Source organism: Mesoplodon densirostris, chromosome 12 (assembly GCF_025265405.1).
Source record: "Mesoplodon densirostris isolate mMesDen1 chromosome 12, mMesDen1 primary haplotype, whole genome shotgun sequence".
Taxonomy (NCBI): Eukaryota; Metazoa; Chordata; class Mammalia; order Artiodactyla; family Ziphiidae; genus Mesoplodon; species Mesoplodon densirostris.
Genome location: NC_082672.1, coordinates 34,214,513 through 34,231,280, shown reverse-complemented (window position 1 = coordinate 34,231,280; position 16,768 = coordinate 34,214,513). Strand labels below are relative to the sequence as shown.

General features: G+C 34.5%; 1 protein-coding gene across 1 annotated transcript in view; it reads left to right on the top strand.

The window, feature by feature from the left end:
* Positions 1-11,668: 11,668 nt before the first annotated feature.
* Positions 11,669-16,768, top strand: part of LAMA2 (laminin subunit alpha 2) — a 614,367-nt gene continuing 609,267 nt past the window's right edge. Inside the window, exon 1 of the mRNA XM_060114490.1 lies at positions 11,669-11,904. Coding sequence (XP_059970473.1) covers positions 11,787-11,904 — 118 coding nt within the window. The 5' untranslated portion in view covers positions 11,669-11,786. The remainder of the gene's footprint in view (positions 11,905-16,768) is intronic.

The following is a 16,768-nucleotide window of genomic DNA, read 5'->3' as shown; positions in this document are numbered from 1 at the left end:
GAAACCATCAACAAAACAAAAAGACAACCTACTGATTGGGAGAAAATATTTGCAAATGCCATGACCAATAAGGGATTAATATCCAACATATATTAACAGCTCATACAACTCAACATCAAAAAAAAAAAAAAAACACAAAAAAACCGAACCTGATTAAAAGAATAAACAGAAGAGCTGACATTTTTTCCAAAGAGGAAATACAGAAGACAAACAGGCACATGAAAAGATGCTCAACATCACTAATCATCAGGGAGATGCAAATGAAAACCACAATTAGATGTAACTTCACTCCTGTCAGAATGGCTGTCATCAAAAAGACCACAAATTACAAATGTTGGCGAGGATGTGGAGAAAAGGGAACCCTTGTACACTGTTGATAGGAATGTAGATTGGTCTGGCCACTGTGAAAAACAGTATGGCAGTTTCTCAAAAAACTAAAATTAGAAGTACTTTTAATGTACTTTAAATGAGGTTTTAAGTAGAATTGAATGTACAGTACTAGGTCAAAATCTTAAAATTCATATTTGGTCTTAAATTATGCATTTAAAAAACATGATTATAGTTTTGGAATTTAAAAAAGCTCATGAATTTGTATAGATTTTATCCTTTTTTTTAAAACATCTTTATTGGAGTATAAATGCTTTGCAATGGGGTGTTAGTTTCTTCTGTATAACAAAGTGAATCAGCTATATATATACATATATCCCCATATCTTCTCCCTCTTGCGTCTCCCTCCACCCTCCCTATCCCACCCTTATCCTTCCTTCACAGATATTTTTGACTTAATTTTTTACATAGATTAAGTTTTATTTTTTCTCTTTTCCATATGTTTCCTTTATTTTTCTATTTTAAAATTTCATTTGTTAGCTTTTTTCTATATTTTAGAATGTTAACAGTTAAACACTATCTTTTTCTAGATAGAGCTATAGAAATTACACATAAAATAATTGTATTTTGTGATTAGCCTGTGGGGTTGATTTGTCTTATGCCATTATCTCTTTGCAGATTATATGTTTGTGTGTGGCAATTACTAAAAATTTACATTTTAATATCTCGTCCTCTTTAAATAAAAATAATTTAAAAATCATACATATTTGACATTAAAAGTGTGTATTGGCCATATAATTCATTTTTAATAGTTTTCTATATCATATTTGTCCTACAATATATAGGGGATTTTTTTTACTACTAAATTTATTTCTATACAATTTAATGGTATGATTTAATCAATTCCTTCAAAGTAAAATATAAAATAGTATTTCTATGTTTTTTTGTTTGCAGAGTATTTTAACAATTTTATCTTGAATTTATATTTTGTTCCTTTCAGATCTATGCTGTTTTTACTTATACATTTTTCTTTTTAAGTTAGTCTTTTAAATTACAGTTGACCCTTGAACAATGTGGGGGTTAGGGGTGGCAACTCTCTGTTCAGTCAAAAATACATGTATAACTTATAATTGACCCTCCATATTCATGGTTCCTTTACATATATGGTTCTTCTGTTTCTGCAGTTCTGCATCCTCAGATTCAACCAGCCGTGGATCATGTAGTACTGTGTTTACTATTAAAAAAAGAATCCATGCATAATCGGACCCACATAGTTCAAACTTGTATTATCCAAGGGTCAACTGTATATAGATAAAACACTCCTTTTGATAAAAAAATTCCTACTTTGTAAATCAACTCTTTAATTTCCTGACCTTCAATACTACTTTGTAGGGTAAAGTGTTCCCACATTTATTGCCAATCTGATATTTTGTGATTAATTACTTAGAGAATATATTTTGGTAAATAAGTCTTCAGCTTATTAATAAGTAGTGCTATGACTTCCCCATTATTTAATATGGATAAATTCAACAAATAGTCTGACATAATTTTACAGATTTGTAAGAAATGCTAATTAGGTTAACCACAATTATTTTTCCTGTTCTTGATCTTCTCATGTTTTCTTAAAGTACAACTTGTGAGGAGCTGTTAAGTATAATTTGAAAAAAACTTTTAAACACTGTGAGCCATTTCAAAGGTCATATTATTAATATGAAGAGTAATAAAATAGTCTCAGGCTATGATCATCAAAATTGTTCTGCTCATTACATTTCTTAAATCATTAGGATGAATTATGATTATTTGTATCTAGTCTTTTTAAAAAAATATTTAAAGAGTGTAACTTTGAGTCATTTACTCCTAGCCATGAAGGACTAATAGGTACTGAATTTTCTATATATAAACAAGTAGGGAAAAATGTGAACAACTGGGGAAAATATAAACATGCTGTTTTAAGACACTAGATGATAGGCAGTGCAAATCTGTATGTCTTGAGAAAAAAGAAACACACTAGATAGTGCCAGTGATTAAACCAACTTTCTGCTGGAGACAGTTTATGACCTATAGCAGTCCCACTGAATTGCAGAGATAGAGATCAGAGTTTGGGGAGGCAACTTAAATTCGCAAAGCAGAGTACTGGAGAAGAGTGATTTTGAGGGATAAAGCTCCAGGAATCTCTTTGTGGGTCCCCTTGTATTTTTGACTGAATGTCGTTTCTCCAGCAAAAGTTGAAACTCTATGAAACCATGCAAAGAATTACAAGGGAGTTGTAGTTGAACACACAGGACTGGAAGACATGTCATTTTCAGCCAGCCACAATGAAGAGATATTACTTAACAATTCTATAATCCCGTACTGAACTTAGAGGAGTGATGCATTAATAGGAGAGCTAAACTAGACCTAAAGTGAAGGCTACCATATTTATACCCTAAAAAAATCTTAAAAACTAACACTGAAAGGATCATGCTGATCTACAAAACACTTAATCTTAGCCAAAAGGCCAAGAAGTGATTAATCCACAAAACAAAAACCATTATTCTTCAAAGGAAGAAATCAAAGTCCAGACACTCAACAACATAGAATTTATAATACTTCATCACTTTAACAGTCAGTCAATAATTACTAGATACACAAAGAAGCAGAAATATATGATCCATGGTAAAAAAAAATACATTAAAAAATACATTGATAGAAACAGAATCAGAAATAACAGAGATGTTTGAATAAGTAGATAAGAACTTCAAAACATCCATTGTAAATATTTTCAAAAAGTTAAAAGTTAAATTTGAACACAAGAAGAGTAGAAAAGGGAAGCATAAAATTAAAACTAACAATTTGTTTACTTAAAAAATGCAATATAAAACAGAAAAAATGTGCTGTAAATGGGCTTGAAAGCAGATTAGATGCTGAAGAAGAAAAGATAACACATAGTGCTATAGACTGAATGTTTATGTCCTTTCAAAAATCATGTGATAAAACCTAATCTCTAATGTGATGGTATTTGGAGGTGGTGCCTTTGGGAGGTGATTAGGTCATGAGGGTAGAGACCTCATGAGTGAAATTAGTGCTCTTATAAGAGAGACCCCAGAGAGCTCCCTTACCCATCTGCCATGTGGTCTATGAACCAGGAAATAAACTGTCACCATACACTGAATCTGCCAGCCTCTTGATCTTGGACTTCCTAGCCTCAAGAACTCCGAGAAATAAATTTCTGTTGTTTATAAGCCACCAAGTCTATGATAATTTGTTATAGCAGCCTAAACAAAGACACATAGATACAGCAATAGAAAGTAACCAAACTGAAGCACAAAGAGAAAAAGGAATTTAAAAAAAATGAATAGAATGAGAACTGATCTCAGAAGTAGAGGCAGACAGGGGTGGGGGTGGGAAAGGACATAAGAGATTATAGAAGAAATTACTTAAATTTTCTTAAATTTTATGAAAACTCTAAGCTCACAGTTCCAAGAAGCTCAATGATCCCTAAGCAGTATAAACATCAAAGAAATCCATATCAAGGTACATAATAAAAAAATTTACCAAACCAAGGATTATATAATAATCTTAAAATCAGCCTGAATAAAGAGAAACAAAATAATAATTACAGACTTGTCATCAGAAATTATGCAATCTAGAATATAATGCAACATCTAAAAGTTGTATATTGCATGCCATTTATATATACACACAATATATGTACATATATGTAGACCATTATAATAATGTATATTATGATGTATAATAGTGTTATTATATCAATGTATATATGTACTAGACATATATGTGTATATATCACATATATACACAATAGTACAATAGTGCAGGTATAAATAGAATACTAAAAAATAATTATTCAAAAAGAAAGGAGAAAAAGAAAAAAAGAATAAAGAATAGATGGAGGAAATAGAAAACATAAAAACTGGTATATTTAACCCAATCATATCAATAATTATATTAAGTGTAAAGTGTCTAAACAAGAACTGCATGATAGAACTTTCAGTTATAAAAGAAATATTCCTTTTCCACATATAGCCTATATTGTCCACATGTGGCTTTTGAACATTTGAACTATGCCTAGGGTGAGTGAAGATTGGAATTTTTAATTTATTTTATTTTAATTTATTTAAGTTTAAATTTAAACAGCCATATGTGGTTAGTGGTTACTGCATTAGATAGTGTAGGTCTAAACACTCCAATAAGAAGGCAGTAGTTATCAATCTAGATGAAAAAGCAAGATTCAATTATATATTGGCTGTAAGAGACACTCTGTATATATGAAGATTCAGATTGAAAAGTAAAGGATGGAAAAAATATGCTAAGCAAACATTAATTATCAGAAATATGGAGTAGATATATGAATAATAAAAAAATGGATTTTAGATGAAAAATATTAATAGAGATAAGAAGAGATTTCATAGTGATAACAGATTAAAATTTGAGGAAGACATAACAATACTAGTGTGTATACACTGAGCTTCTTATTTCACAAAGCAAAATCTTACAGGATTGTGGTTGTTTTAAAACATACCCACAAATTTTCTGATACTCTTTCTTCAAAAGGTGGAGGCTAATTCCCCATTCCTTGAGTGTGATTTATACTTATCCTGCTTCTATTGAATAAAATTTGACAAAAGAGATGGTATGTGATTTCTGCGACTAGCTCATAAATAGCATTGTAGATTCCTCCTTCCTTTCTTCACCCAAGTGAAGAAAACCACCAAATAAATGGTTCTGAATTCCTGATCCATAGTAACTTTGAGATAATAAATGTTTATTACTTTAAGCTTCCAAATGTGGGCATAATTTGTTATGAAGCAATAGATAATATAAGACTCGAAAGGTAAAATAGAAATATTAATAATTACAGTGGGAGATTTCAATATTTATCTCTTAGTAATTGATAGACCAAAAAGCAAATGAATAAGTATAAAAAAACCCACTATCAACCAGTTTGACCTAATTAACCTTTATAGAACTTTCCACCCCAGAACAGCAGAATGCCATTGTTTTCAATTGAATATGGAACATTCATTAAGATAGACAATGTGCTAGTATTAAGAACAAGTCTCAATATATTTAAAAGTATTTAAATACAACCTCTGACCATAACAGACTGAAACTAGAAATTAATGACAATAAAATATCTAGAAAGACCTCCAAAAATTAGATATTAACAACTGTCTTAATCCATTTCAGCTGCTATAACAAAATATCATAGACTGGGTAGCTTATAAAGAACAGACATTTATTTCTCACAGTTTTGGAGACTGAGAAGTACAAGATCCAGGTGTCAGCACATTTGGTGTCTGGTGAGGACCTGTTTCCATGTCTTTTTGTTGTGTCCTCATATGGTGAAAGGGGGGCAAGGGAGCTCTCAAGTCTCTTTCATAAGGGTACTAATCCTATTCATGAGGCTCAGTCCTCATGACCTGATCACATTCCAAGGGCCTCACCTCCTAATACCATCATATTAGGCATTAGAATTTCAACATATAAATCTTGGGGAGATACAAACATTGAGACCATAGCAACAACACACTTCGAAATAAAATATGTCAAATAAATCACAAAAGAAAATTTTAAAAATATTTTGAATTGAATTAAAAAATATTTAAATTCCAAATTTGTTATTTGTAGCTAAGGCTCTACTTAGTGAAAAATTCAGAGCTTTAAGAGTCTTTTAATAAATATTAATATAAAGTTATAATAGTGATATAAGTTATATAAGAAGAAAGGTCTATAATTAGTGATCTAAGTTTCCACCATAAGAAACTAAAAAGAAGAGTGAAGTAAACCTAAAATAAATAGAAGGAAGGAAAATTTAATGATACAAGGAAAAATGAATGAAACAGAAAATTGACAAACAATAAAAAAAAATCACTGAAACCAAAAGTTCATTCTTTGAAAGAATGAATAAAATTGACAAGCCTCTATGAAAAAAGGCTGATATAAAAAAATAGAGGAGGGACTTCCCTGGTGGCTTAGTGGTTAAGAATCTGCCTGCTGATGCGGGGACACAGGCTTGAGCCCTGGTCTGGGAAGATCCCACATGCCGTGGAGCAACTAAGCCCGTGTGTCACAACTACTGAGCCTGTGCTCTAGAGCCTGCAAGCCACAACTACTGAGCCCACATGCTACAACTACTAAAGCCCACCCGCCTAGAACCCATGCTCTGCAACAAGAGAAGCCACCACAATAAGAAGCCCATGCACTGTAACAAAGAGCAGCTCCCACTTGCCACAACTAGAGAAAGCCCACGTGCAGCAGTGAAGACCCAATGCAGCCAAAAATAAATAAATAAATTTATTTAAAAAAATAGAGGTGCAAATTACCAATATCGGGAAAAAGGTGTCATTTACTACAGATGTCGTAGACGTTAAAAAGGTAATAAAGAAATATTAAGAATAATTTATGCCAATAAATTTGACGACTTAGCCAAATAGATACATTACTTAAAAGATACAAATTATCAAAGCTGATTCAAGGGCTTCCCTGGTGGCGCAGTGGTTGAGAGTCCGCCTGCCAATGCAGGGGACATGGGTTCATGCCCCAGTCTGGGAAGATCCCACGTGCCACAGAGCGGCTGGGCCCATGAGCCATGGCCGCTGAGTCTGCGCGTCTGGAGCCTGTGCTCCGCAACAGGAGAGGCCACAACAGTGAGAGGCCCGTGTACCGCAAAAAAAAAAAAAAAAAACTGATTCAAGATAAAACAAAATTTGAATCATTCTATACCTACATAAAACATAGAATTTGTAACAAAAAAATCTTCAAAAAAAAAGAAGTGTGGACTCAGATGGTTTCACTAGTATAAAACACTTAGGGAAGAAATTGTATAAATTCTATACAAACTCTTTCAGGAAGGATGATATTCCAACTAATTATATAAGGCCAGCATTACTCTGATACCAAAACCAGATATAAATATTACAAGAAAAATTACTATAGACTAATAACCCTCATGAACACAGACATAAAAATACTTAATCAAATACTAGTAAATCGAAACCAGCAACATATAATAGGGATAATCTCTCATGACAAATTGGGGTTTATGCCAGGACTGTGTTTGATTAACATTGAAAATCAGTTACTGTAATTCACCAAATAGAGAAAAATATGTTTTTTTTAAATAGATGCAGAAAACCATTGCCCAAATTTAATACTCTTTTGTCCCAAAAACTTTCAGTAGAAGAGTGGAATTTCCTTCAACTTCATAACAAGCACCTACTGAAAACCAATAACCATCACCATAATGGTGAATGAATGACTGCTTTCCCCTCTGATCAGAAATAAGGCAAAAACCATCCACTCTCAACACTTTATTCAACTTTTTACTGGAGATCACATCCAGGGCAATATGGCAAGGAAAAAATATAAAAGACCTACAGATTGAAAAGGAAGAAGGAAAATTGCTTTTATTTTGGAGATCCTGTACATGAGGTATTCTAAGGCATCTACATATAAGCTACTTGAAGTTATTTTAACAATTTTGCTGGATCCAATGTATATAACCAAAATCACTTGTATTACCATTAGTATGAAAAATTAAATTTAAAAATACTGCTTATGATAGCATCCCAAAACATGAATGTTTAGAGGTAAATTTTAGGAAGTATGTTGAAGACATAAATTGAAAACTAAAAAGCACTGCTTATAATACTGAAGATGTGAATAAGTGGAAACATGTTATGTTCATGGATTGGAAGGCACAGTATTGCTAAAATATCAGTTTCCTCCCAAATTTAGCTATAGATTCCACCCAAATACCATCAAACTCCCTACAACACTATTTTTTGGGGATGGAAATTGACAAGCTGACTTCAATAATTGTATGGAAATTCAAAGGACCTAGAATAGACAAAAGAGTTTTGTTTGTAAAACAAAATTGTAGGATTTACATTACTTAACTTCGAGGTTTCTATAAAACTACACTAATAAAGACTATGATATTGGCATAAACTATCATATATATATATATTGGATATATGAAAAGAGAGTCTAAAATTAGACCCACATTTGATCAATTGACTTCTAAAAAAAGGGCCAAGGTAATCAGATGGGAAAATAATAATTCTCTCAACAAACAGTACTAAAATGAATGGATATTTGCATTAAAAAAAAAGCCCTTACCTAAGGCATTTACTTCATAGCAAACACTAATAAATCATAAACCCAAGACTGTAAAATTTCTAGGGAAAAATAGAGAAAGCAAAGATTTCTGAAATAGGACACAAAAACTATTAAGCATAAATGAAAAGGCTTAATAAATGGAATTTACAATTAACTACTTCTGCTAAAGCAGTTGTAGCCTCACAAACTGGCCCCAGTACAAGGAGGGCAAGAGGAGACAGAAGAGGCAAACCACTGAGGATTTGTAGGTGGCAGATTTAACAAGCAAGGGAGGCTTGTCTTGTGCAACTGCAAGATGCATAGATCTTCATACCAGCCCGCTGGAATCTTAAAGTTTATATGGAGGCCTTAGCTGGCTTCAGTCACATATACCATCCAGATGATCTCAACAACACATTACTGTTTCACGGGTGTGTCCTAGAGGCAGCTTCTAGTGGAGGGAAGGCAGGCAGCATTAATGCGCTTTCCAAGGATAGGGAAGGGGGAGAGGAGCCTGCAATTGCCCGGCTCAACCGGCTGTCACGTCCTCCCGATGACCTCCTCCAACAGTAGTCGAGAAATTGAAAAGTCAAGCCACATACTGAGAACAATATGCACTACATTAAGTATATTTGACAAAGGACTTTTCTCCTGAATTTATATTTAAATCTTATCACTTAATAATAGTATGGCAAATTAAACAATTAGAAAAATGAACAAAAGATCTGAATAGACATTTCCCAAAAGAAAGTCATAGGAATGCCCAGTAAGCCCTGAAAACATTTTCAACATTACCAGAGAAATGCACATGACAAGGCCAGTGAGATACTAGTCACTAAAATTAAATAATTTTAATTATTAGTGTTGGCAAAAATGCAGATAATCTGGAACTCTCATATACTACTGGAGGAATTTAAAATGATACAGCCATACTGTAAAACAGTTTCATAATTTCAATTATATACCTACCAAAACCCCCAATAATATCACTCTCAGGAATTGAGGAATATAAGCATATGTCCACACAAACACTGTATTCAAATATTCATAGCAGCTTTATATTTAATAGCTCAAAACTGGAACAGTCCAAATGTACTTCAACAGGTAAATGTATAAACAAATTTTGATATATCCATACAATAGAATACTATTCAGCAATGAAAAGGAGAACGCTACTGACATAAAGTAACAACATGGCTATACCTCCAGGACACTGTACTGAGTGAAAAAAACAGACACAAAAGATTATTATTTTATTATCCCATTTATATAAAATTTGTGAAGAGCTAAAATAATCTATAGTGACAGAAATCAGATCAGTGGTTGCCTGTTTCTAGGGATGCTGGTTGGGGAAATTATTGCAAAAGGGCAGAAAATAAAACTTTGGGGGAAAGATAGAAATAGGCTATATTAATTGAGTAGTTGTCAAACGGTTGTTTACATTTTTAAACATATCAAATGGATGCATTTATTTTGTGTAAATTGTATCTCAATTAGGTTTATTTGAAAAAAATTATAGCTCTAATAGTACTGGTTTTGTATCTTAATTTTGGTTAAATAATTTTGTATTTTTTCCCTGTGTTGAATCAAACAAGTAAAGTTGACAGCAGAGATCACAGTCTTATTCTCAAGGTGTGGGCCATTTTCCATTTTGCTTCTACAATAAAGAAAAATTGATTTTAAAGTTTCCTAGCACTAATATTAATAAAACTCAGAAAGATGGGTAACATTGAGGGATATTCATTCACTTCAGTACCATTTGGCCAATGGGTCTCAATCAATCCTATTAGGAACAATACCTCCTTTATTTTAGTGAAAGGAAACCCATAGATAATATCACCTAACTTCAATATAATATTTAAAAAAATCAATGTAAAATCTTAATATAAAAATAAAGGGGAAAAATGTTACCTATATAAAACAATATGTATTTCAATGTGTAAATGCTTGGGTAAAACTACCTTAGCAGGCAAAATGAAACAGATGCGTGAACCTATTCCCAGAGCCACCATCAATGTGACAGGTGGGGTATTGTTATTGTCCTGTAGTCAATACCATGAGCAGAACTGTTATCAGTAATGTGATTTTCTGAAACGGTTAAACAAATCTTGATAAGGTTAAAAAACACAGACATATTCTTTCCTCAATTTACATAATAGATGCATCCAGGAAAATAAAAACTGTGTGAAAAATTTTGCTTGAGTGCAAAACAGACTTAAATTGGGCTTCAAATATAATGCAAGGGTTTTTACATACATGAATGTCCAGCGGCCCTTTCAGACCTGCATGGGGGACAATTTATGGTGTGGGCCTGTCCCACCCATTGTGGGACAACTAGCTCTCTGACCTCACTGTATACTGATGCCAGTAGTACCCCTAGTCACTGAGTACACCAAAAGACATCCTGCCATTCTCATAAAACCCCAGTAAGGAGCTGTTCCAAACCTTATGAGAACCACAGACCATAAAAAAACAAACACACAAAGAAACAAAAAACTAGTAAGGAACTGTCATCTGAACATGGGGTGTTAGAAAGACTTGCAGAAATTCTGTTGAGTTAAAGGGAAGGAATGGGGACTGGAAACATGAAATTTTGAGTCTGAAGGGAAACAAATGAAAAGACCTTTTGTCCTCTTTAAATAAATGTTTCCTGACTGAACGGAAAACCTTAATTTTTCCCTTTATATTGGTCATAAACATTGCAGTGGATGAAGGGGTCTTGTTTCATTTTGTCCTCCCTTTGCTGCCTTGCCAGCAGTCTACCGAGCAGTAAGTCTCCTGGCCTGATTGCAGCATCCCGGGGACCACCTTCTGCCTCCTGGTAACTTCGCAGTCAACGGGGCCTTTGGATAGTCTTACCACCAACGTGGATCACCTGGCTCCACAGTGCTCGCACACGGCTTTGCCAGGCCTTTCTCAGGAGGTACATCTACTCAGCTTCGGTAAAGACCCTAGCTGTGCAGATTTCCCACAAGTAATGCCTTCCATGTGGAGGGATTTTAAAGATCACAAACTGCCCTCATATCAATTACTTTCTTTAACTTGAAGTTCAGCTAACAGATGAAGCCAATCCCTTCTCAGAGGGAAGGACCGCCGTAGGAAAGGCCTTTTTCACGGAGGACCCTTTAAGGGCCTGGGCCGGGAAGTCCGTGGGGCGAGGGCCCGGGAAGGGGGAGGGAGGGGGAGTGTCCTCTTTCTCCCCCCACGCTCCGGCGCTGGCCGAGCCCGAGGCCGGCGGGGGCTGTCTCCTTCCCTTACCCAGCAGCTGCGGCTCATTCGGCTCACAAGCTCTGGCCAGGGGAGCGGGCGGCAGCGACTCCGGCTCCTGAGAAGTGGATCTGCTCGGGGCCGCCGCAATGCCTGGAGCCGCCGGGGTCCTCCTGGTCCTGCTGCTCAGCGGAGGCCTCGGGGACGGCCAGGCGCAGCGTCCGCAGCAGCAGCAGCGGCAGCAGCCACCGGCGCATCAGCAAAGAGGTACAGTCGAGGCACGGGCTCCAGATAACACCCTTTGTCGGGGCCCGCGGCCCCTCACGGGTCCCTTCTTCTCACAGTTGCAGGAGAGGGACCGCTTTTTTGCTTTGCCCTTGAGGAGTGCTCTTTGGGGCAAGAGCGGCTAAGCTTGATGCAAGTTCACTTTCAACTCCCTGAGTTCACGGTGTAGGGGGAACTGCCTAACTCCCCCAAAAGAACACGAAGCGCTTTTCATCTTTCATTCGTTTCTAAGCGGACTTGCTATCACTATACCTCCTGCAAATTGATTTCCGAAATCTCTCCAAGAGGCAAACTTTTAACCAATTAAATGTTTTTAAAAAGTTTCTCCCAGTTAGATTCCATCCCTACATAGAGAGCTTTCCCAATCTGTGGTTCGTCTTGGAACTTAAGCGAGGGCAGCTGATACATCTTTTTTTTAAGGACTTTGTTTCCAACTCTTTGAACGGGGTTTGTAAAGGCGTTAAGCATGTGGATTTTTTTCTTTCATGGCAGTGTTGCTTCCAGCCTCACCTTTTCTTTACCCATATCTTATTTTAGGTATCCTATTTTATTATAGTGAAATGTCTCCGCTTGCTTAAATACAGGTGAGACCTCTATGTCATTAGTATTTTAATTAAGACCACAGTGACCAGATAAACCCTTCACGGGACTTCGGGAAACAGCTGCGCTTAATGTAACTCAAATTATACTCCTCAGAGCGCCTTAAAGTTTATAGGCATATCATTTCTGGAACTCTTGGGAGACTTTGAAGAGTTACTTTATGATCATGAACTTTAAAAGAAGCACATGTGCAGCGTTTAAAAAATAATTTATAATACAAAATTTCAGAAATCTTTTCTGTAAGTTAGAAAACATGTATCAAATTTTAAAAATTAAATATTTAAGGTTTGGTTTCAAATATCAAAATATTTACCCTAAGAGTACAAAATCTGGAGATTAGTGCTTTTGACAGTTTTGATGAGGCTGAATCTGCCAAAATTTTGAAATATACTTATCCCTCTTTTAGTTAACTGGAATAAAGCTATGTCTAACAGTTTTGATAGGTTTTCTGCTTGTAATCTAGCATGTCTAACATTACTATTTTATTTTAAAAGGAGTAGAAAAAGCACTCTAGGCTCCTTGCTATAATAATAACCTCTTGATTAAAATTCCTAGAATAAAAGTGACCTTAAGTTCACTATAAACTTTTTTCTTTCTATTTTTGCTTTTCCTTCTTTGAGAAGTAAAATGGGGTCAATGTGGCTTAATTAACAGAATTTATGAGAGTGAGTTTGAGAATATCTTTGGTAGCTGGTTTTGAAAAATACTACTTTTAAATATTAACTTTACTTAATTGTGTGATATGTTTTAACAATACATAATACTTTAATAATGTTAGGCAGCTGGGAGTGAAGAGACCAAGATCACCAATCCTCTGTTCACTTGGAGTGGGCAGAAGCTGAAAGCATGCAGAGCAGGGATCAAGTGGGTTCCTGACAGTTTTCCATAGTGTGCTCCCCATCCCCCTTTTCTCTTATTCTCTCTCCCTTCCCATCCCCCCTCCCCAGGTTTATTTGAGGTAAAATTAACTGCGATTTCTATGGTCCAGGCACAAGATGAAGTGAATTCAGAAGGGAGAATTTATACTGCCATTCTGTTGAGTGATAACTTGAACATTATACTCAATAAGGAATTCTATGCAAAATAACTATAGCGCAGAGTCTACTATACACTGCTATATTCTGCATTCTAACATCAATTATTGTGTATTTTATAGATTATTTGCAATATGTTTAGAGCCTGGATAAATGGTTAAAACCTGTTAATATTAAAAGTCTACATAAAATATATTTCATATTGCCTTAAATTTGTATCGTGCTTTATAATTTTAAAATGCCTTATATACGTGAGATTATTTCATCTCCAGCCATTATTTATTATTGTTGGACAAATTTAGAACCTGGGGCTTCGAGTAGCTGTCTCTTAAGTTCATGCAAATGATAATAACTTAATTTTTAACAACTAAGAGGACTTCTAGTATTGCTTTATGCTAAAGGGAACTTTAAAAGGAACTTTATGCTAAAGTTCCCTTTTTATAGTACCAAAGTTTCTTTCCATTTAATTTTTGAGACCATGTTTCCTTTTCAATGCCGGTCTGTTAAAGCAAGCTCTCAGTGAAGATCATTGAATATGAGTTTGATTGAAGAGGTGTTTTCTCGGCTGTCATCAATTTTCTCTTTTCAGTTATACTAGCACTGACCTTCCTGACCAAGAATTAATTGTTTAGAATGAGTTCTGTTTTCCCTTATAGTATGGTGCCAGTTTACTAAGAATGTTGACACGAAGCAAACTTTTTCAGATGTTGTAACTAAGTTAGAAACTTAATCAGATTTTTAAAAACTTATTTTATTTGAAACCTTGTGTAGTTTCTAGAACACACTGTATTGTAGTATGAATAGCATTGACTCAGCAAGAAAGATATTCCAAGGAAATTCCTTAACTAAATTGAAGATTGACAAAATGGAAAAATGATGTGGTCAAAGTAGTTCTGTATTTCAGCAAGGCAGCAGAAAAAATCTTTTTCTCACATCTGTAAATAATATGTGGAAATGGAAATGTAATAGTAGGTAAATTGCCACTGATTGAAAACAGTTTCCAAAGACTATTGCATGGTGGATCACGGTCAATTCAGAAAGAAGTTTTTAGGGCTGTGACAGAGGTTTCCTTATGTTCATTTGTCTTGGTAATGGCTTGATGGAAAATAAAATCCAAGCATATGACAACTGCAGGTGGTCCAAAATTGATTCAGGTAGCTAAGCTGGTGAATATCAGATTCAGGAATCTATAAATGTCTCTATAGCCTGGTCCATGAATAGAACCTACATGAAGTTGGTTTTATTATTTGTATCCAGATATTAATTTCATTTTGTTGTCTTCTGGAAATTTGTTTTCTCCTTTATATGTACAGGAATGAGTACAAAGACAGGATGAGAAAGGCAGTCTGAATTGCAGCAAGTTCAGTATGAACATATAGTATGATATAGTGACAGAAAAATTAACTCACTTTTATAAAAAACTCAGAAGCGGATAGGTTTGTTTGTTTAATATACATTTGGGTGCTTCATTGACAAATGGATGTAAATTCAGAGAAGGGAGAGTAGAATGGTTAGAAGTCTGAAAAGATTTTCAGAGGAGAATTATTCCAAGTAAAGACTGAATTTGGAGAAAGAAAGACTTAGGAAATCATAAGATATATCTTTGAATTTTTAGAAGGGTTGTTATTTGGAAGGGAGACTAAAATATTCTTTCTAAAGCCTGAACTTGGATCCATAGAAGAGTGTGACAAAGAGGAATGTTTGAGTTAAATAAAATGGGAGGAAACCTCTTCCCTCTCCTCTCCCTTCCCTATTCTGAGCTCTTCAGAAATAACTGGGTTGTGCTGGAGCACCCAGCTTCTGGAAATGTCCATGCAGTGATCAGATGTGCAGCTTGTCAGAGATGATTTAGGACTGAATGCCTCTACAGAGAGGAAGTTAAGACTCATCAAGTCTCCAAGTCCTTTTTCAAGTCCAAGATTCTAGTATTACATTCTATTGTTTTCAGAATGCATACTTGTATTTGAACTTCTGAATTCTTAAAAAATGTCAAGAAAGTATTAAATGAATATAAATGTGTTTTTAAATGTCTTCTGGGATTTAAAATAAAAACATGTTTGAGACGATCCTCACTCACGTTTGGCAAGAATACTTAAAAATTTAATATGGAACTTCCACATCACCATAAATTGCACAGTTCTAAAACATCCCATGCTATAAAATGTGAGAACACTTTATAAATTACCAGAGAACTTTTCAGGGGATTTATTGTGGCAGTAAAGCTGGAATAGATTTTTTTTTTTTTGATATTTTCTTTTGCTACACATGTAACTTGTTGGCTTGTTCACTACATACTGGCCTACTAGTTTGGTAAAAATGATTAATAATAGATAAATATATGGCTAAGAATAAGAACATATTCAACATCGACTATTATATTATGGATGTGTTAGAATTTTTTTAAATGACATATATTAGATATTATATTTCAAAAATCTGATATATCAGTGTGTGCAAATTGCTGATATATCTTATTCCTAAAATATTTTTCTTCTAAGATTTCTTACAGAGTGATGAACTGAATCTGTATCAAGAGTTGCTAGGGATTATGAAAGAACTGTGCCTGCTGTGCCGATTCTTTCTTAGTATACTTCAGTTACTGTAGCTCCTGAGAGATGTGATAACTGTCACCTCACTGTAATAACTACACTCTTCACCTTCTTCAGATATAATTATTTAACAGCTCAAATAGATATCCCAAGAGTTCTACCCAGATATGACTGCTGTAAGAAGAACATGAATTTGTTTTTTTATGGGACAGATTTATTTAAATAAGAATTTCTGAAGTAGTATTTGGAATTTTGACACCTTACAATTATATTGTAATAGCTACTACTCAAAAAAGTTTACTTTTTGGTAGATTTCACATCCTAGTATTTTCTCCATTCCCATTTATCTAAAGCAGATCACTGCCACTATTTTTCTATTCATACATTTAATAAATACTGCTTATTCATTGACAGAGACTAATGTGCTAGACTTTTCAATGTGGACCTCTGAGACTGAATCATTGTCCTTTCTTTTAATCCAAATATAGTTAGCAGTGAAATATAAAAAGAAATTCACTTAAACTTTATATGAGGTCTCATATCTTCTTTCATAATCTGTTTTAGAATTATGGAACTACAATTGTGAGCAACAATGGAAGAGGAGGAATAGAGGTCTAGTGGGGTCCAGAATAGGGAAAACTAACTTCAACCTAGCTTATGCAT